This window comes from Scyliorhinus torazame, chromosome 17 (genome assembly GCF_047496885.1).
Source record: "Scyliorhinus torazame isolate Kashiwa2021f chromosome 17, sScyTor2.1, whole genome shotgun sequence".
NCBI lineage: Eukaryota > Metazoa > Chordata > Chondrichthyes > Carcharhiniformes > Scyliorhinidae > Scyliorhinus > Scyliorhinus torazame.
Window position 1 is genome coordinate 167,624,145 of NC_092723.1, and position 20,436 is coordinate 167,644,580.

At 50.1% G+C, this 20,436-nt stretch overlaps 1 protein-coding gene across 9 annotated transcripts in view; it reads right to left on the reverse strand.

The window, feature by feature from the left end:
- The window catches only part of caskin1 (CASK interacting protein 1), a 733,094-nt gene that overhangs the window by 65,443 nt on the left and 647,215 nt on the right, over positions 1 to 20,436 (reverse strand). For all 9 annotated transcript variants that reach the window (XM_072481603.1, XM_072481604.1, XM_072481602.1 and 6 more), the window contains one exon: positions 19,641 to 19,738. In XM_072481603.1, the coding sequence (XP_072337704.1) occupies positions 19,641 to 19,738 (98 nt within the window). The remainder of the gene's footprint in view (positions 1 to 19,640; positions 19,739 to 20,436) is intronic.

The window sequence follows — 20,436 nt, forward strand, 5'->3', positions numbered from 1 at the left end:
GAGTGTGGCCACGAACCGGCAGAGATCGGAGTACTTTCGGCTGTACCGGGGGACGAGGCAGGGGTGCCCCTAATCCCCCTTGTTGTTTGCACTAGCAATTGAGCCTCTGGCCATGGCACTAAGGGAGTCCAGGAAATGGAGGGGACTGGTCCGGAGGGGAGAGGAACATCGGGTGTCGCTGTATGCGGACGACCTGTTGTCGTATGTGGCGGATCCAGTGGAGGGGATGGCGGAGGTCATGCGGATCCTTAGGGAGTTTGGGGACTTTTCGGGGTATAAACTCAACATAGGGAAGAGTGAGCTCTTTGTGGTGAAAGGGGATAGACGAGCTACCGCTGAAGAGGGCGGAAAGGAGCTTTCGGTACCTAGGGATCCAAGTAGCTAGGAGTTGGGGGGCCCTGCACAAGCTCAATTTGACGTGGTTGGTGGAGCAGATGGAGGAGGATTTTAAAAGATGGGATATGCTGCCATTCTCACTAGCGGGTAGGGTAGAGTCGGTCAAAATGACGGTCCTCCCGAGGTTCCTCTTTGTGTTCCAGTGCCTTCCCATCATGATCCCCAAGGCCTTTTTCAAACGGGTAAGTAGGCGCATCATGGGATTTGTGTGGGCGAATAAGACCCTGAGGGTGAAGAGAGTGTTTCTGGAGCGTAGCAGGGACAGTGGGGGGCTGGCACTGCCAAATTTGTGTGGCTATTATTGGGCAGCCAATGTGGCGATGGTCCGTAAGTGGGTAATGGAGGGAGAGGGGGTGGCGTGGAAGAAGCTAGAGATGGTGTCCTGTGTGGGCATGAGCCTGAGGGCACTGGTGACGGCACCGTTGGCGCTCTCGCCGACAAGGTACACCACGAGTCCGGTGGTGGCGGTGACGCTGAAGATCTGGGAGCAGTGGAGGCGACACAGGGGCGAGGTGGGAGCCTCGGTTTGGTCCCCGATTCGGGAGAATCATCGGTTCGTCCCGTGAAGGATGGATGGGGGCTTTCGGAGCTGGCATCGGGCAGGAATTAGAAGAATGGGGGACCAGTTCATCGATGGGACGTTTGCGAGCCTAGGGGCGCTGGAGGAGAAGTTTGGGCTACCCCCGGGAAACACTTTCAGGTACATGCAAGTGAGGGCGTTTGTGAGGCGGCAGGTGAGGGAATTCCCGCTGCTTCCGGCACGTGGGATTCAGGACAGGGTGATTTCGGGTGTATGGGTTGGAGAAGGCAAGGTTTTGGCGATTTACCAGGAGCTAAAGGAAGAGGAGGAGGCCTCGGTGGAGGAGTTAAAGGGCAAGTGGGAGGAGGAGCTTGGGGAGGAGATAGATGAGGGTCTGTGGGCTGATGCCCTGAGTAGGGTTAATTCTTCCTCCTCTTGCTCCAGGCTCAGCCTAATACAGTTCAAAGTTACTCACAGAGCGCATATGACAGGGACGAGGTTGAGTAGGTTCTTTGGGGTGGAGGACAGATGTGGGAGGTGCTCAGGGAGCCTGGCAAATCACGTCCATATGTTCGGGTCGTGCCCGGCGCTGGATGGGTTTTGGAGGGGTTTTGCGAGGACTATGTCCAAGGTGGTGAAAGCCCGGGTCAAGCCGAGCTGGGGGTTGGCATTATTTGGGATATCGGACGAGCCGGGAGTGCAGGAGGCGAAAGAGGCCGGTATTCTGGCCTTTGCGTCCCTGGTAGCCCGGCGGAGGATTTTGCTACTATGGAAAGATGCGAAGCCCCCTAGTGTGGAAGCTTGGATCAATGACATGGCAGGGTTTATCAAGCTGGAGAGGATAAAGTTTGCCTTGCGAGGGTGTGGGCAAGGGTTCCTCAGGCGGTGGCAACCTTTCCTAGACTATCTCGCGGAGCGTTAGGAGGAGGTCAGCAGCAGCCCAAGGGCCGCCCCCCACAGGCCCCCCCCCCCCCCCAGCGTTCACGCACCGCCCACGACTGCAGCGACCAGATGTGGACGGCGCAGGGGGGAACCCGCCGTTTTGGCCTGGACGCGCGGCCCATCCGGGCCTCAGAATAGCGGGGGTGCCGGGGAATCACCATTTTGGGTGTCTCCGGCGATTCTCCGGCCTGCGAAGCCCGACCGGGCCGTTCCCGCCGCTTGGGAGAATCGCGGGAGGGCGTCGGACCGACGTCCCCGGAAATTCTGGCGGCCCAGGCGATTCTCCCAACCGGCGTGGGAGTGGAAAATCGCACGCAATGTGTTTCTTTTAATCTCCCTGGCAGTTTGAGAAGGAACGTCACATAATAGGCCAACTTTTTGTTTGTTTTAAGCACCTATTTTCTCAGTAGAACTGAGGCCAAGCGGTTTTGGGAGAAGACCTAATTCAGGTCCCTTGCACCTCCTTTGATTTTCTCCACCACCTGATAAGCTTTGAGCCCTGTTTGCTGACTGTGATCATCCAGGAATGGATGCCCTTCTGCAGACAGAACTTTCTAAAAAAGAATTGTTTTAAGGGTACGCCCTTTAGTTTTGCAAATATGATTTTTCAACTTTCAACTAACAGGAAATTTGCAATTCGAACTGAAACAGAGCAAACTGCTTAAAAATGCAAGGCCACATTCCAAGGTGAAGGTGAAAAAGTAACAAATCACCCTCTGGGCAGTGTGAAAAGAGAAATATTTCCTATAATCCAGGTGCCCAAAGAAATGTGTCTATGGAAGAGACATTAAAAATGCAAAGCATTGGATATTTAAACAATGGCTGCCACCAACAGGCACATCTAAAACCTCTTACAAATACACTATGTATGGAGTATTTCACGGCAAGGCTGCCGGCCACTAGACAGAGATTGAAAGTGACACAGGTGATGTCAAGAAAGTCTTCAGCAGAGGAAACTGTCATGGTATTCATATTAACATATCATGATGCAATCACACACACACACTGATGGACAGATCGACGGACCAATCAACACACACGCAACATCACAGCCAATCACCAGTGAGAGCACACATGCTATAAAACAGGGAACACCACAGTTCCCGCTCATTCCAGCAGGAGATAGCTCAGAGCACAGAGCTCACAGCGTGCCACTCAGACATACACCATGTGCTGAGTGCCTCTCTAAGATAGTGCTAGGGCTGGGTCCACAGGTTGACTGGTAAAGTACGAACCACAGCCAGAAGTATACAGTAGATGTTATCAAGAATAATAAAACAGAGTTGTACCATCTACAACCGTGTTGGTTCGTTTGTATAGCGGAACACCCAACACGACATAGTACCAGGTTTGGAACCCAGCAACTGTGAGACCTACCTGCACATCTTCAGAGATCCGCCATCCTGCGCCATGGACACCATCAGTCCGCCGCAGCCGCTCCAAATCGCTGGAAACCTCGGCGTCAACTGGAAGCTGTTTAAACAGCGCTTTCAGCTCTTCCTAGAAGCCACAGACAGGGAGAATGCATCGGACACCAGGAAGATCGCCCTCCTCCTCTCCACGGCAGGGCAACACGCCATCCACATCTACAACTCCCTGGTGTTCGCGGAAGGTGAGGACAAGACGAAGTACAAGACGGTCCTTCTAAGACTTGAGCAACACTTCAGCGTCGAGGTGAATGAGAGCTTCGAGAGGTACCTCTTCCAGCAGCGCCTGCAGGGTAAGGATGAGCCTTTTCAATCTTTTTTGACACAGCTCCGTATCCTCACGCAGTCCTGTGGCTATGAGGCCACCTCCGATTCCATGATTCGGGACCAGGTAGTTTTTGGGCTCACCTCAGGCACCCTACGCCTGCAGCTCCTCAAAATCAAGAGCCTCACCCTAGCCACCGCCATCGAAACCTGCGTCCTCCATAAAAACGCGACCAGCCGGTACTCCCAATTCCAGGCGGCCGAATCGGCACGGCACGGATCCCACGAGGCCGAGCAGGTCCACTCCATCGAGTTCCTCTCGGCCCGCGGCCCGGACAAGGGCGGCCATTTCGCGCGCTTTCCGCGGCCTCCCGCGCTTGTACGCGCCAAAAGAGACGTTGACGCAGAGGGACGTGACGCGCAGGACCGAACTGCGCATGCGCGGTGGCGCAACGATCGGCATGACATCACGCGTGCGGCAACTGTGGATCCGCACATTTAAAGTGGCAATGTCCAGCGAAAGATCGACAATACCTCCGCTGTGGCAAGATGGGCCACTACGCTGCCTGCTGTCGAGCAGCTAAACCTGCCAACGTTCACCAATTCCGCCAGCCTCGCAGGGATGTGCAGGCCATTCAGCCTCCATACACCGAGTCATACCCTGACGACGTACAGACCAGTGATACCGACGACCGGGAAGCCTTCCGGGTTGCGGTAATTGACAGAAATGGGATGTCCCCAAGTAGGACCCACCAGCCGATGCCAGTGCACAGCGTCAATCCGGGTGATGAATTGTGTGCCACCCTAACGGTCAACCGATCACCAATCACATTCCGTTTAGACACTGGTGCCTCCGCCAATCTCATTGCATGGTCAGCCTTCTACGCCTTGAAGGTCAAACCACCGATTCGGCCATCCCGATGTCAGTTGGTCGATTACAACGGTAATGTTATCCCGACCATGGGATCCTGCCAGCTTGAGGTTACACACAATTCATACACAGCCACACTGTCTTTTGAGATAGTTGGATCATCGAAGGACTCCCTGCTAGGCGCACAGGCGTGCAAGGTTCTCCACCTCGCTCAGCGGGTACACACTCTGTCTCCAGAAGGCACGTCCGACTTCCCGGATGCAGACTTTTAGGGCACAGCTCCACTCGCTCCTCGCCCACAACCAGGAGGCTTTCGAGGGCATGGGCACACTGCCCTACACTTACAGAATACGGCTCAAACCGGACGCCACCCCGGTCATTCACGCACCTCGTAGAGTCCCAGCACCACTCAAGGACCATCTCAAGCAGCAGCTGTAGGATCTCCAGGACCAAGGAGTGCTTTCCTGGGTCACTGTGCCCACGCCATGGGTCAGCTCCATGGTGTGCGTTAAAAAGCCCTCTGGCGAACTCCGGATCTGCATCGACCCGAAAGACCTGAACAATAACATCATGAGGGAACACTACCCCATACCCAAACGGGAAGAGATCACGAGCGAAATGGCCCGGGCTAAAATTTTTACAAAGCTTGATGCCTCAAAGTGTTTTTAGCAGATTCAACTGGATCAGTCCAGCAGGAAGCTGTGCACCTTCAACACTCCCTTTGGCAGATACTGCTACAATAGGATGCCGTTTGGTATCATATCGGCATCCGAGGTGTTTCATCGAATCATGGAACAGATGATGGAGGGCATCGAAGGGGTGCGCGTCTATGTTGATGACGCCATCATCTGGTCCACCACACCACAGGAGCACATCGTTCGTCTCCAGCGCGTCTTTGCTCGGACACGAGAACACGGCCTGCGCCTCAACCGAGCCAAGTGTTCTTTTGGCCAAACTGAGCTAAAGTTTCTGGTGGACCACATATCCCGGTCAGGGGTGCGTCCGGATGCAGACAAAGTGACAGCTATTACAGCCGCAGCCGGCAGACAAGAAGGCAGTGCTATGCTTTCTCGGGATGGTCAAGTTCCTGGGGAAGTTCATTCCCAACCTTGCCTCCCACACAACGGCTCTTCGCCACCTGGTGAAGAAGACTACGGAGTTCCAGTGGCTGCCCGCACACCAGAAGGAATGGGAGGAGCTCAAGATCAAGCTCACCACAGCCCCAGTATTGGCGTTCTTCGACACTACTTGAGATACAAAGATCTCGACTGATGCCAGCCAGTTCGGCATTGGGGCGGTACTCCTGCAACGGGACGACACTGCATCATGGGCCCCGGTCACCTGTGCCTCGCGGGCCATGACCCCCACAGAACAGCGCTATGCGCAGATTGAGAAGGAGTGCCTGGGTTTGTTAACCGGCATAGATAAATTCCACGACTATGTGTATGGTCTCCCTCAGTTCACCGTGGAGACCGACCATCGCCCCCTGGTCGGCATCATACAAAAGGACCTTAATGAGATGACCCCTCGCCTCCAGCGCATTCTGCTCAAGCTCCAGTGGTACGACTTCCAACTGGTCTACGCCCCGGGAAAGGACCTCATCATCGCGAATGCCCTGTCCAGAGCAGTGAGCACACCGCCCGAATCAGGGGGGGTCGTCTGTCAGGTCGAAGCGCATGTGGCCTTCACATCAGCCAATCTGCCAGCTAATGATGCAAGTCTGGCCCGCATTCACTGTGAGACTGTGGCTGACCCCCTTCTACAACGTGTGATGCTCTACATGACGGAAGGGTGGCTCAAAGGACAGTGCCCACAATTCTACAATGTCCGGGACGACTTGGCTGTCATTGATGGTGTCCTCCTAAAGTTGGACCGGATTGTGATCCCACACAGCATGCACAGGCTGGTCGTCGAACAATTACACGAAGGCCATCTCGGGGTTGAAAACTGCAGGCGGAGGGCCCGAGAAGCTGTGTACTGGCCAGGTATCAGCGACGACATCGCCAACATGGTGCTCAACTGCCCCACCTGCCAAAGGTTTCAGCCGGCGCAACCCCCTGAGACGCTTCAGCCCCATGAGTTGGTGACGTCCATGGGCGAAGGTGGATGTGGACCTTTTTCATGCGCTCGGCAGGGACTTTGTCATCATAATTGACTATTTTTCAAATTATCCGGAGGTCATACGCCTGCACGACTTGACATCACCAGCTGGCATCAGAGCATGTAAAGAAACCTTCGCTCGCCATGGCATTCCGCTTACCGTCGTGTCGGACAATGGGCCCTGATTTGCGAGCCAAGAATGTTTTTTTTTGCCGCTTCGTATGGCTTCACACACGTGACATCCAGCCCTCTGCATCCCCAGTCAAATGGCAAGGCGGGAAAGGGCGTCCATATCGTGAAGCGGCTCCTCTGCAAGGCTGCTGATGCCGGATCTGACTTCTGTTTAGCCCTGTTGGCCTATCGCTCGGCCCCACTGTCCACAGGCCTCTCACCAGCCCAGCTGTTGATGGGTCACTCCCTCAGGACCACTGTACCGTCCATTCATGTTCCTAAACCCGACCATGCTCCAGTACTGCAAAGGATGCGAAAGCAGAAAGCGTGCTCAGCAGGTGGCACATGACATTCGGGCAACTGATCTTCCTGCCCTGGCACCTGGAGACAATGTCCGCATGCACCTACCAGAAGGTGGCTGGTCGGCAACTGCCGAAGTTCTCCGCCGCGTGGCTCCCCGCTCTTTCCTGGTTTGCATGCCTGCTGGCTCCATTCGCTGGCGTAATCGGCGGGCCCTTCGGCTGCTTCCGCGCTCGCTACCTGATCATGCACCGGTGCCACGCCCTCCTGCTGTCCCTGATGTCGACTTCGTGGAGCTTCCTGCCACTATGTCTATTCCTCTATCGCCTGTGGCCAGGCCCATTCCTCAGCCGTGGATCCTGACCCACCCTTGAGGCAGTCAACCCAAATTTGTCACCCACCTACCAGGCTGGACTTATGAGCCTGTTTGCACATTGGACTCACTGAATTGTTATGCAACAATGTTAATGTTTTTCTCTTTTTGTCGTTCCAGGAGTTCTCTTTCGATATTTGATGATTGCACTTGTTTTGTTTGTGGTACAACCTCGTTGCTATGTTGCACCTGACACCTTCCTATGTATATAGTTTAGCCTCATGTACATGTTGTAGATATTGCACGCACATATTCAGCTGCACTCACTACACACCAATATTTATTACCATACAGGCACATATTCTTGTGAAAAGGGGGGATGTCATGATATTCATATTAACATATCATGGTGCAATCACACACACACACTGATGGACAGATCGACGGACCAATCAACACACACGCAACATCACAGCCAATCACCAGTGAGAGCACACGCACTATAAAATAGGGAACACCACAGTTCCCGCTCATTCCAGCAGGAGATAGCTCAGAGCACAGAGCTCACAGCGTGCCACTCAGACATACACCATGTGCTGAGTGCCTCCCTAAGATAGTGCTAGGGCTGGGTCCACAGGTTGACCGGTAAAGTACGAACCACAGTATACAGTAGATGTTATCAAGAATAATAAAACAGAGTTATACCATCTACAACCGTGTTGGCTCATTTGTATATATAGCGGAACACCCAACACGACAGAAACAAGTTGAGGGCTGCTCTCCCTCCACCTCTTTTTTTGAATAAACGTGTCACCCAGTTTACCAAAAACCTACAATGAACTGAGATCTTGCAATAATTGCGACAACTTCTAAATCTGACCGCATCTAAGAAACCAACTAACCTAAATTGGCTGCAGCGATTTAAAATCAATGCCTTGAGGAGAATCAAAGGGCACTGACCATGCATTACTTTTTTTTTGGACTCTAATCCCCTCTCATTTCTGATGCATGCGTGTGTGCGGGTGGGTGTGTCCTATTGACGGCATAAGGGCCCAATGTTTGATGTGTTTTTATCGGAAATTTGCTCTTTCTTCGACTCAGGAAAACCTACTTTCATTGGCTTCTTATTGCTCACAGTTTAAATAATTAAATACTTTCTAATTTACAAAAGGCATATCCTTGTAAAAAAGAAGAAACGTTAACCTTTTCCGTGACCAATCGAGGCGATGTATCAGAGGGAAGCCTATTCGCCCATTCTCACCTGGTCATAGCAGAATCCAAACCAGCACTGCCATCTCCTGAATAACAACCAACTTATTTGTCTACATCGTTAAATTAGAAGCATCAAGAACATTGAATTCTGCCTAAAACCCGCTGAGTCATCAAACTACAGACTGTATACTCTTTAATTTTTTCATGGATTCTAATGTGGCCAACCTGTTCTTCCCTGCTCTGTAATCTGTGTTTGTGTGGGTGTGAATATCGAGTGTGTGTCTGTGTGCAAAAGTCAGTGCGTAACTTATTATTTTCCTTAATACGGCTTAAGTAACATAAAGCTAACCTCTTTCCTCGGTAAATTCGAGACCCTGTTCTATTGGTTCTTTTGCGGTCACAGTGCGTAAACAGTTAAGTACTCACTGAATTGGTAAGCATATGCCTTTCAAACAAAAGTGGTCAAACAAATAGAGGACAAAGAGCCACACGATGCTTCCTCAAAGGTTGGAACATCATTAACCGTGCAATGGATTAGTGCCTGTTACTTTCTCTACGACACCTCATCTTAATAAGCCCGCCAATTGAACACCACTTGTCACTCACTCCCACATATCTGTTAATCTTTAATTAACACATCAATTCGAGATTACTACCTGTCTCCCCCTCCCAGATATCTCTGAAACACTAATTAATCCATCAATTATTTGCTGTCCTAACTCACTGCCAATTATGCATGAAGGCCTAATTAAGCCAGTGATTAAACACTGCCATTCACTCACTTCCATTTGTACGATAATCACAAATTAACCATTTGATTGATCACTTCTTGTAGCTCACTCCTAGATATCACCAATCTCTAATTAATCGATCGGCAGGCGACAATCCCATTCATTCGCACATATGTTATTCCTCACTTGCGTGCAAACTTTCTATCAAAGTCTGTTCAGTTCGACCTAAAATGATATTTCAGTTGCTCCCATTATGCTGTTATTTGCAGCAAAGGTTCGCTCAAAATTGTTTCCAGGAGAAATCATAAAATAGATTATGTTTTCTAAAATAGCAGTACGGCACCGAGCGTTAAGGGAAGAGACAGGGGTGGAAGCAAGGCTCTAGTCGTTCCCATAGCAACACACGCATGCACAAGTTTGGTCTTTCAGAATTCGTTTTGAAGCAAGTCACAGGCAGAATAGAAGGAGAGGCCAATGTGTGACTCAGGACGGGGACAGTGTTACACAGCGAGGGGCTGAATTTACAACCCAACGTTAAATCGCCACTCAATTTTACTAGTGATTACAAACTGAACAATAATCAAGCCTCACGTCCTGCAATCGCAGAATGGCGTCAGAAATATCATGGTCTGAGTATATTTGTAGCATAATAATGGAAGGCATTTTATGGTAATGCAAGGGCTATTTATCACATTTATCAGCACCTTTCTTGAAAGGAGATGTCAGTGGTGTAATAAGCAACTATTAATAGGCCATTGTGGAACTGGAAGCTGGATATCGACACAAATGCAACAATACAAATGTTACACCCCACCAACCCCATCAAAATTATGACTGGTGTTAATCCCCCCCCCCCCTGGCTCTGATTGCATCCTTTGCTGATGGAGTGATCGCCTCTTGGGAATGCTCACTTAAGTTTCTCCAAGTGTGACGGCAGGTCAATGACCCTAAATGGTGGCTGGAATTTTCCAGGCCCTTTGGTGACAGGACGTTGCTAAAATGGCACAGGAAGGCATCGGGGTGGGGGCGTTCCTGACATCTTTCCGCCATCAGGTCATTTTTCCAGTGGCAGGAAAGGTGATGCCTGTGTGAGAATTTTGCCCACACTGGGAGGGCCCAATGCCACACGGGGAGAGCACTGGGTGAAACCTGGTGACTGCCCAGTGCGCTTTGGAGAAGGGGGATGTGGTGATCCTTCTTTACAGGCACTCCAGCGTCCACAGCGGGGCACTAAGTCAGCACTGGTGACGCAGATAGTGCACAGTGGCTACCACCTCCTCCCCAATCTCTCTGCCTGGCCCTAGGGTCGATGAACCCTATTTGCCTTTCCTTTAGGGCGCCCCGCCATTGAAGCGTCCTTATCCTGGTCTTTCAGAACCGGGAATGGCCATTGTTAGCTGTGGAGTTGTTGAGCTCTCTGAGGTGCTGGCCCTCTGACTGGGCCAGCAACTATTCGGGGCGGGCTACTGTCCTTCATTGTCTGCCTCTGGCAAAATACCTCTCAAGGTCCTGTCGCCGGCGTCTTCCAGGTCACCTCCTGCTTTCCGTTTTGTGGGATGGGACTTCTGCCGTCTCCAGAAGATTCAGTCTCGTATCTTTGTTTCTCTCTCCACAGATGCTGCCCGACTTGCTGAGTATTTCCCAACATGTTCCATTTTCATTTCAGATTCAAAGCATCTGCACTATTTTGCTTTGACTGTACTGAAGACGTCTCGTTTAGGCAGAACTGTGGAATTCAAAATGGTCGCATCCAACAGCGAAATGGACTGTTAGAGCACAGGCTTCCAAATCACCCTGACAATGCCAGATTTCCGGCCCCTGAGCGGTTGTGATGTCGGATCCATCGCTGGCAGCATGGGGTCAACATGCTTTTCTGCGTCTTTACCAAGGCTCCTGGGTTGCAAGAGGCTGCTCTGCTCTGTCGGTGTTTCCAGCTTCTATTTCGGCCGTGCACCCTCCCAACTCCCCACCAGTAACTCAGGTTTTCACAACCTGAGTCTTGTGGATGTCACTAGTCTTTTCCACTGCATCGCCAAGGATCCCATGTTTGTTTCACCTCAGACATTTATCCATATCCTTTCATCCACAGATCATTTTGATTCTTCAAGTGTGTAGGTGCGTGTGCAGATGTGTGTATAAATGGGTCTGCAGCTGTGTCTCGGTGCGCATATTTTTGAACAGGTGTTTGTGTGTACAGGTGTGTACGTAGGTGGCTGCCTAGGTATGTGTGAGGTGGTAGGTGTGTGTAGGTGTGCACGTGACTGAGTGTGTAGATGGGTAGGTGTGTACACAGGTGAGCATGTGGGTGTGTGCGTGTAGGTGTGTGAATCAGTGGGTAGGTGTACTTAAAATGGATAAGGCCAGGACTGGATGAGATGCTTCAAACGATACTGAGGGAAATTAAAGTGAAAATTTCAGAGACACTGGCCATAATTTTTCAGTATTCCTTAGACTCAAATGGTGCCAGAGGACTGGAGAATTGCAGTTCAAAAGGGTTTGTTCAAAAATGGCTGTAACGTTAAGCCCAGCAATTATAGGCCAGTTAGTTTAACTTCTGTGGTGGGGAAACAATGGCCGTGATAGGTCCCGCATGGGTTTCCCGGCGACAGGTCGGTAATCTCACTGGTGCCTCCGCCGCCGAAAAACACGTGGCAGGTCCGTCGGTAAATCCTGCCCTATAATTCGGGACAAAATTAATAGTCACAGGGGCGAATGTGGGTTAATTTAAAAAAAACATTGATTTCTTCAGGGAAAAGCGTTTTGCATTAACTCAGAATCATAGAATCACTACAGTGCAGAAAGAGACCATTTGGCCCATCGAGTCTGCACTGACCCTCTGAAGGTGCACCCTTCCTAGGCCCAGGGCCCCAGCCTATCCCCGAAACCCCACTTAACCTTTTGGACACTAAGGGGCAATTTAGCACGACCAATCCATCTAACCTGCAAATCTTTGGGCAGTGGGAGGAAACTGGAGCACCCGGAGGAAACCCACGCAGACACGGGGACAACATGCAAACTCCACGCAGACAGTCACCCGAGGCTGGAATTGAATCAGGGTCCCTGGCGCTGTGAGGTAGCAGTGCTAACCACTGTGCCACCGTGCCGTCCTTTGCTGGAGATTTTTGAAGCGGTAACACAGAGAGTTGATGAGGAAAATGCTATTTCTGTGGTGTACCTGCACTTCCAAAGTCCATTTGATATAGTAACAGTCAACAAGCTTGCGAGCAAATTTGTGACTTACGGAATGAAACGGACAGTAGCAACATAAATATGGAATTGGCTGAGAGACAGAAAACAGAGAGCATTAGTTAATGGATAATTTCCAGGCTGCAGGATAATCTGCAGCAGAGTTCCTCAGGAGTCAATGTTGGGCCCTTGCTTTGCTTTTTTTATTCTTTACTGGATCATAGATGTTGCTGGCTTGGGCCAGCCTCTCAAAATGCTGTAGTGGCGAGCTGCCTTCTTGAACCACTGCAGTCCACATGGTGTAGGTGGCTGATAGGGAGGGAGTTCCAGGATTTGGACCCAGCGACATTGAAGTTACAGGATGGTTGTGGCTTGGAGGGTAACCTGCAGTTGGTAGTGTTCCCATTCATCTGCTGCACTTACCGTTCTAGGTACTAGAGGATGCAGGTTTGGAAGGTGCTGTTGAAGGAGCCTTGGTGAGTTGCTGCCATTGTTCGTCGGTGCTGGAGGTAGTGCATGTTGAATGATGGCCGATGGGGTGTCGATCAAGCGGGATGCTTTGTACTGGATGGCATAGAGCTACGTGCTTGAGTGTTGTTGTAGCTGCACTCATCCAGGCAAGTAGAGAGTATTCCATCACACTCCTGACTTGTACCCTTGGGGGGGGGGGGGTCCTGACTTATACCTTAGGGCGGGGGATCTGGTGGGGTCCCTCTAGTTAGGAAGTCCTTGTAGAGTTTCTTTAGTTGGAGGGTCCCTGTGGAGGGTCTCCCTATTTAGGGGGTCTCTGGAGGGTTGCCTCTAGTTAGGGGCTCTCTATGTAATGTCCCTGTAGTTAGGGGTTCCCTCTGTGAGGTCCCTCTAGTTACCTAATAACGAGGCCTCTGGGGTGGTCTCCCTATTTAAGTGGTCCTTGGGGGGGGTTAGGGCAGGTCAAGTCTCCCCCGTACTTGGGGGAAGGGGGGGCACCCAGGAAATCTGGAGATGGAGGCTCCTTTGCAATGTGTGGTGAAGGGGATGGGGGCTGTTTTATGGTGTGAGGAGGGGGGGAGACGTGTGGGGGGGGGGGGGATGGGGTGGCAGTGGCCAGCAATGGGACTGCGCTATTGGGACACCCGTTCAAAATGGCAGCCCAATAGCAGAAATGGCAGCCCAATAGCGGAATTCCGCGGGAATCCCCTCGTATTCCTTGCCATGCATGAATTTGGATGGCGAAGGATACCGAATATCTCTGTGATTTGCGCTCCCAAATCATGTGCAATTCAGCTCTGGCAGGAGCACAAATAGAAAATCTCGCCGCCTGTCTAACAAATGTGATTGAACTTTTCAAGGAGGTGACTAGGTGTGTAGATGAGGGCAGAGCAGTTGATGCCGTCTACATGGACTTCAGTCAGGCTTTTGACAATGTCCAACATGGGAGACTGATCAAGAAGGTAAGAGTCTATGGGATCCAGGGAAATTTGGCAAATTGGATCCAAAATTGGCTTAGTGGCAAGAGGCAGAGTGTGATGGTCGAAGGTTCTTGTTGTCATTGGAAGCCTGTGTCCAATGGTGTACAGCAGGGATCGGTGCTGGGTTTCATGCTGTTTCTAGTGTACATTAATGATCTAGATGTGAATGTGGGCGTTATGATAAGTAAGTCCACAGATGACGCGAAAATTGGTGGTGTGGTAAATAGCGAGGAGGAAAGCCTCAGATTACAGGACGATGTCGATGGGCTGGTCAGGTGGGCAAAACAGTGCCAAATGGAATTTAACCCTGAAAAGTGTGCAGTGATGCATTTTGGGAGGACTGACAAGGCAAGCGAATACATGATGAACAGTAGGACACTAGGATGTACAGAGAACCAGAGGGACTGTGAGGTCCAGGACCACAGATGCCTGAAGCCAGCAGGATAGGTAGATCTTCTTCTTGGGCAGTCCCTTGGCGTCGAGGATAACGTGCTTCTATTCCGGAGAGGTGGGTTCTGCAGTGGCTGAATAGTCCAATCCTGGATCCGCAGACTCTGCCACAGGTTTGGCAGGTGATGTTTGATGAGGTGGGTGGGACGCTCTGGACTCTGCGTTATCTTTCCGCTGTTCACACTTGGCCTCCGTGTGCTCCATCCTGTGCTGCTCGAGGTAATTGATGCTTTTGGGGATGCTTTTTGTGCGTTCTAAGGCAAGTGATTCCCACGTGTCGATGGGGATGTTACATTTATTTAGGGAGACTTTCAGAGTGTCCTTGTGGTGCTTCCTCTGCCATCCTAGTGATGGCTTTCCATTGCAGAGCTTGGACTAGAGCACTTCTTTGGGGAATCTTGTGTCGAGCATGCGGGCAATGTGGCCCGCCCATCGCAGCTGGTCAAGGGTGACCAGTGCCTCGATATTGGGGATATTGGCCTGGGAGGGGACGCTCACATTGGTACGTCTATCCTGCCAGGGGATTCGCAGGATTTTGCGGAGGCAACATTGGTGATATCTCTCCAGGGATCTGAGGTGTCTGCTGTACATTCTTCTTGTTTCTGGTGCATACAGGAGGGCGAGGACCACGGCTACTCTGTAGACCATGAGCTTGGTGCTGAGTTTGAGGTCTCGGTCTTTGAACACTCTGTTCCTCAGATGTCCGAAGACTGCACTGGGCCATTGGAGTCGATGCTGGATTTCATCGTCGATGTTTGCTTGCGTCGAGAGGAGGCTCCCGCGGTATGGGAAATGATCCACATTGTCCAAGGATTTTGATGGTCGGGGGGCAATTTTGTGTGTCAGGAGCGGACTGGTAGAGAACCTTTGTTTTCCGGATATTTAGTCTGAGGCCCACTCTCTCATATGCCTTGGCGAATGCATCGATGATAGTTTGTATCTTGGCCTCTGAGTGAGCACACAGGTGTCATCTGCATACTACATCTCGATGAGAGAGGTTGGGGTGGTCTTGGTTCTGGCCTGGAGGCGTCAGAGGTTGAACAGTTTCCCGCTTGTCCGGTAGGTTAGCTCCACCTTATCCACTAGATAGGGTGGTTAAGAAGGCATATGGGATACTTGTCTTTGTTAGCTGAGGCACAGAATATAAGAACAGGGAGGCTATGATAGAGCTACATAAAATGCTCGTTAGGTCACAGCTAGGGTAGTTCTCGTCGCCACACTATAGGAAGGATGTGATTGCACTGGAAAGGGTGCAGAGGGGATTCATCAGGATGTTGCCTGGGCTGGAGCGCTTCAGCTGTGAAGAGAGGCTGGTTAGGCTGGGGTTGTTTTCAGAGAAGACTGAGGGAGAACTTGGTCAAGGTGTACAAAGTTATGCGGGACATAGATAGGGTAGGTAGGATGGAACATTTCCCCTTAGTTGAAGGGTCAGTAACCAGGGGGCATAGATTTGAGATAATGGGCAGGAGATTTAGAGGGGATTTGAGGAAAAACATTTTCACCTAGAGGGTGGTGGGAATCTGGAACTCGCTGTCTGAAAGAGTGGTGGAGGCAGGAACTCTGACAACATTCAAGAAGCATTTAGATGCGCACTTGAAATGCCATCACACACAAGGCTAGCAGACCAAGTGTGGGAAAATGGGATTCAAGTAAATAGGTGTTTGTTGGCTGGCACAGACACAAGAGCTGAAGGGCCTCTTTCTGTGCTGTAAAGCTCTATGACTCTACACAATAGTTACAGCGCAGAAGGAGGCCATTTGGCGCATTATGTGTCTGCACCGACTCTCCAAATGGGCATTGTGACTCAGTGCCATCCCCCTGCCTCTTTCCCGTACCCCTGCATATTTTTAAAATTCAAATAATCATCTAATGCCCTCTTGAATGCCTCGATTGAACCTGCCTCCACCACACTTCCAGGCAGTGCATTCCAGACCCAAGCCGCTCGTTGTGTGAAAAAGTATTTTCTCACGTCACAACTGCTCCTTTTGCAAATGACTTTAAATCCTCGTTCTGGGTCCTTTGACAAGCAGGCACAGTTCCTCCCAATCTACGCTGTCCAGCCCCCTCATGGTTTTGAACATTTCTATCAAATCTCCTCTCAGCCTTCTTCTCTCCAAAGAGAACAGTCCCAACCTCTCCAATCTATCCTCATTACTGAAGTTTCTAATTCATGGAACCACTCTTGTAAACCTCTTCTGCACTCTCTCCAATGTAGTAACAACATTCCCATGTGTGGCACCCACAACTGTACACAATACTCCAGCTGAGGTCTAACTAGTGTGTGGTATAACTTCAGCATAACCTCCTTGTCCTTGTATACTATTCCCCTAATAATAAAGCCCAGGATACTGTATGCTTTTTAATGCTCTCTCTACCTGTCCTGGCACATTCAATGATCTATGCACAAATACACCCGGGTCCCTCTGCTCCTGCACCCCTTTTAGAGTAGATAGAGGTTATTTTAAACCATGAGGGGTCTGGACAAAGTAGATAGGGAGAAACCATTCCCACTCATGAAAGGATTGAGTGAGAAGACACAGATACTTAAATTTTTTTTTTTTAAATTTAGAGTACCCAATTCATATTTTCCAATTAAGTGGCAATTTAACGTGGCCAATTCACCTACCCTACACATCTTTTGGGTTGTGGGGGTGATGCACTAAGCGTCAAGAACCACAAAGACATGTGAGACTTTAACCAAGGCTTTAATACACTACATAGGAAGCTTACCCGACACCGACGACCCCAGACAAAATGGGTCAGGTCTCAGAAGCTGGGTCTTATACCTAACTCCCGGGGGAGTGGCCAAGGCGGAGCTCTCCGTGGCCAGGTCAGGTTACATACAGGTGACCGAACCTCTACAGAGCTACAGTACAATACACAGTACAATACACAGGATTACAGGGCCACGTTACACACAACTATTATATAACTATGTACAATGCAAGGGAAGTACAGTGGTGTATCACCGCAGGGGGCAAAACCCACGCAAACACAGGGAGAATTTGCAAGCTCCACACGGACAGTGACCCAGAGCCAGGATCGAACCTGGGACCTCAGCGCCGTGAGGCAGCAGTGCTAACCACTGCCTCACCGTGGTGCCCGAGGAAACACTGATTTAAAGGAATTGGTAAAAGGAGCAAAAGGGATCTGGGAAAAAAAGTTTTCACACAGCAAGTCTGCCCGAGAGTGTCTTGGAGGCAGGTTCAGTCGAAGCATTCAAGGGAATTAGACTGTTAACTGAAAATGAAGAATGTGGCGGGGTACAGGGAGAAGGCAGGAGAATGACACTAAGTGAACTGCTCATTCAGAGAGCTGCTGCAGACATGATCGGCAGAATGGTGGCCTCCTGCGCTGTAATAATTCTGTGTGAAGTTGTGTAGATGTGTGTGTTTGTAGGTCTGTGTGTAGATGTGTGTGTGTGTGTGTGTGTGGGTGTATGTTTGTAGGTCTGTGTATGTAGGTGTGAGTGTTGGCATGTGTAGGTAGGTGTATATGTAGGTGTGTGTATGTAGGCATGTGTGTGTAGATGTGTGTGTGTAGGTGTGTATGTAGGTGTGTGTATGTAGGTATATGTGTGTAGATGTGTGTGTGTAGGTGTGTATGTAGGTGTGTGTATGTAGGCATGTGTGTAGATGTGTCTGTCTGTAGGTATGTAGGTGTGTGTATGTAAGTGTATATGTAGGTGTGTATAGGTAAGTGTGTGTGTAGTTGTTTGTGTGTAGGTTTGTATGTTGGTGTGTGTAGGTGTGTACATAGGTGTGTATATGTAGGTGTGTGTACCTAAGTGTGCATATGGGTACATAAGTGTGTGTGTGTGTGTATATGTATGTAGGTGTGTGTGTGTATATGTATGTAGGTGTGTGTAGGTGTGTATATAGGTGTATATGTAGGGGTGTGTGTAGATGTGTATTTCGTATGTGTATGCGTATGTTCGCATGTGTAGCTGGTGTATGTAGTGTGTGTGTGTATGTAGGGGAGTAGGTGTGTGTAGGTGTATTTGCGTATGTGTGTGTTTGTGGGTGTATCTGTGTGTGTGTGGGGGGGGGGGGTTGTGTGCGAGTGTGGAGGTGTGTCTATAGGTAAGTGTGTAGGTATGAGTGCAGGTTATGTGACCAGGTCCCCTTAACAACAGGTTGTGGACCAGCTAGACCTTTACACGAATCTGGATAATTTCACTGTCATTTTGCTGAACCAGATTTTTTCGGATTTATTGAACTGAATTTCACAATGTGCCCTCGTGGAATTTAAATTGCCATCTGCTGGACAAAGTACCATATGCATTAGGCTAACACATTCATATCAATGGGGTAGAAGCAGCAGCTACAGCTAAACTCGGAAACAGAGTTAAATGGCCTCAAGAGGTATCAGGAAGAATACAAGAACCTGGCATCGATCAGTCTGAGACCGAGTGGAACTCCTTCATTTTTAGTGAAACCAATTTCGCTGCTGGGTTTAAAAATACAAATAGGCACGTGATGAAATGGAATCGGGGGGGGATTCCGACTGCAGGAAAACAAGGTCAGGAAATCAAAAGTTTAAGAATATCATTCAGCCTTCACAGTGAACTGGTTAGCAGCAAGTGTAACGTATCTCTGTACAATACAACTTAGCTAGCGTATGAACTGTTTGTTTTCCTGGCATGGTTTGGGGCAATCTGTCAGTCTGTGGCGTCTCTCTGTAGCAGCGCCCATATGTCACAGTCAGGAACAAAAGCCACTGTCAAGGTTTAAGAAAAAGGCATGTCACAACCCAGGATGGGTCAGCAGAAGGATCGAGAAGCAAGCTTGATTTGTTTGTTCATATCAGAACCGGATAGCTCGCCCAAAGAGCCAGCGCAAACACGATGGGCCGATAGGCCTGCTTGGGCCCCGCATGATTCCACTGAGCAGTCGGCGTTGCGGAAGATGACACGTTCTTATTCAAGGTACAGTCGCACAGAAATTCGACAAGGGAAGGGTTAAATGCATGTTCTCAAAGGCGACAATTACTAACTTAAGAATCTATACATCAGTCTCTCAATGAAGTGAAATGCAATGTAAATTGGATTGGTCATGTCTGTCAGCTTGTTGAAAGGAATTTGAACAAATCTCTTACAAGAAAGGCACTCACCGCCTTTCAGCTCCTCTCCTACCAGAGAGTTAACTGTGCAGAACGAAAGGGAGAAAGAGAGAGAGACTGACAGAGAGAGAGAGAGAGAGAGAGAAGGGAGGCAGGGAGAGAAAAACCTGACAGCTTTGAAACCTTGCAGCTTTATTTCAGTGAGTTCCTATCACGAGTGTGTCAGTGCTCCCAGACTCACTTACCTTGGTTTCTGACTGTGCCTCTGCCTTCTTCTGCTGTGGCTCGCTATACGGTTGCTCTGCCAGTGGGCAGCTCGATCCACTCTGGTGCCGGCCAGCTCCTGCGACAAAGCAGTGCAGATACAAAACATCAAATGGGCTGGATTGGCACGTCAGCCTTGTGCGCGCGACAGCTCTGAACTAGAATTACACAAGAAGACAGGCCATTGCACCCCAACTCGTACACGCTGGTGTTTGTGCTCCGTAAAAACCTCCCCTCCCACTCATCTCCATCTCATCCTATCAGCAAAACCATCAACTCCGTTCCCAATCGTGGCTCTGCGGGTGGCATTCCTAGCTCTGCGTCACGAGGTCCTGTGATCGGGTCCATTCCGGGGCTTGAACACAAAGACCAGGGCTGACACTCCGCTGTGGTGCTCAGGGAGTGCTGCACTGTTGGAGGGGCTGTCTTTTGCATGTGACGTTAAACTGAGGCCGCGTCTTCCTGCTTCCTGGATTTAAAAGATCTCATGGCGTTATTTCAAAGAAGAGAGTAGGTGCTCTCCCTGGCGACCCGGCCAACAATCATCCCTCAATCAACAAGACTAAACGGGGGATTTGGTCATTAGCACACGGCTGTTTACGGGAGCTTCCTGTGTGCAAATTGACTGCCGTGTTTCTTACATTACAACAATGAGTCCAGGCGGGTCTTTGTGGTCCAGTGGTCATGAAAAGCACTCGTTAGTTGCAGACCAATCATTTTATAAATGTAACTAACATCCCACGAAATGTACCAATGCCATGCGCCTCGTGAGTACGC